The sequence below is a fragment of the Emiliania huxleyi genome (assembly GCF_000372725.1).
Source record: "Emiliania huxleyi CCMP1516 unplaced genomic scaffold EMIHUscaffold_114, whole genome shotgun sequence".
NCBI classification, from domain to species: domain Eukaryota; phylum Haptophyta; order Isochrysidales; family Noelaerhabdaceae; genus Emiliania; species Emiliania huxleyi.
In genome coordinates this window covers 366,841-368,069 of record NW_005201551.1, presented here as the reverse complement: position 1 = coordinate 368,069, position 1,229 = coordinate 366,841, and the positions used below count along the sequence as shown (strand labels likewise).

The following is a 1,229-nucleotide window of genomic DNA, read 5'->3' as shown; positions in this document are numbered from 1 at the left end:
TGTCCCTTCACATAAACGCACGACCCCGGTTTCCCTTCACACTTGCAGCTGTGTCCCTTCACATAAACGCACGACCCCGGTTTCCCTTCACACTTGCAGCTGCTTTCCCTTCACACTTGCAGCTGTGTCCCTTCACATAAACGCACGACCCCGGTTTCCCTTCACACTTGCAGCTGGTCTCCCTTCACACTGTCGCCGTCGCCACCCCCCCCCCCCCCATTAATGAGTCACTGATTCGTTAACTAGTATTTAATCTGGAACAGGCGCGCTCACTATTGCCGTCGTGACTACCCCCTTCGCTTTCCAGGGGGCGGTGCCCGGCGCGGCGGCGGCGGAAGCGATGGCGCAACTGGCGCCGTCGGCAGACTTGCTGATACACGTCGACAACGACAGGCAATCTCTCCCCCATATCTCGGCTGCATCTCGGCTGCATCTCGGCTGCATCTCGGCTGCATCTCGTCTGCATCTCGTCTGCATCTCGTCTATATCTCGGCTGCATCTCGGCTGGCTCGCCACCATCCTTCCTCCGGGCACGTCGGTGACATAATAAATAACTAATTCCATAACTCATAACCAATTAATAACAGGCTCGCCACCATCCTTCCTCCGGGCACGTCGGTGACATATCACTAATTACATAATTAGTAACCAATTAATAACAGGCTCGCCACCATCCTTCCTCCGGGCACGTCGGTGACGGAGACGCTGTACGCGGCATAGTGAATTCATTCCCCAATAATTAATTAACTATTTCATTAATAGGTGACGGAGACGCTGTACGCGGCCGACGAGGTGCTGCGGCAGGCGATCCTCGGCGTCGCCTCCCTCCTCTCCTGAATGAACGAATCAACGAACGAATTACCCATTAACCAGGCGATCCTCGGCGTCGCCTCCCTCCTCTCCTCCTCGCAGCTAATCAACGAACGGATTACCTATTAACCAGGCGATCCTCGGCGTCGCCTCCCTCCTCTCCTCCTCGCAGCTAATCAACGTCGACTTCGCCGACCTGCGCGCCGTCATCTCCGGCGCCGGCCTCGGCTTGGTCGCCGTCGGGCGCGCCTCAGGCCCCGACCGGGCGTCCGAGGCCGCGCGGGCTGCGATCTCCTCCCCGCTGCTAGACATCGAGCTGCGGCAGGTGCTTTTTGCTATAGTTAGCTGACTAATGAGTCAACGATTGGGAGGGGGGCTGGTGTACGCTGTGCAGGGCCTAATGATTTGATTCATGAATG

General features: G+C 57.3%; 1 protein-coding gene across 1 annotated transcript; it reads left to right on the top strand.

Annotated features, from left to right (window-relative positions):
• Positions 1-340: 340 nt before the first annotated feature.
• On the top strand, positions 341-1,219 carry EMIHUDRAFT_224073 (hypothetical protein; the record flags this gene model as incomplete). Its single annotated transcript, XM_005791292.1, has 4 exons — positions 341-379; positions 763-792; positions 944-1,135; positions 1,205-1,219. 4 exons carry the CDS (start codon positions 341-343, stop codon positions 1,217-1,219), a joined length of 276 nt encoding a protein of 91 aa, XP_005791349.1.
• Positions 1,220-1,229: the final 10 nt, after the last annotated feature.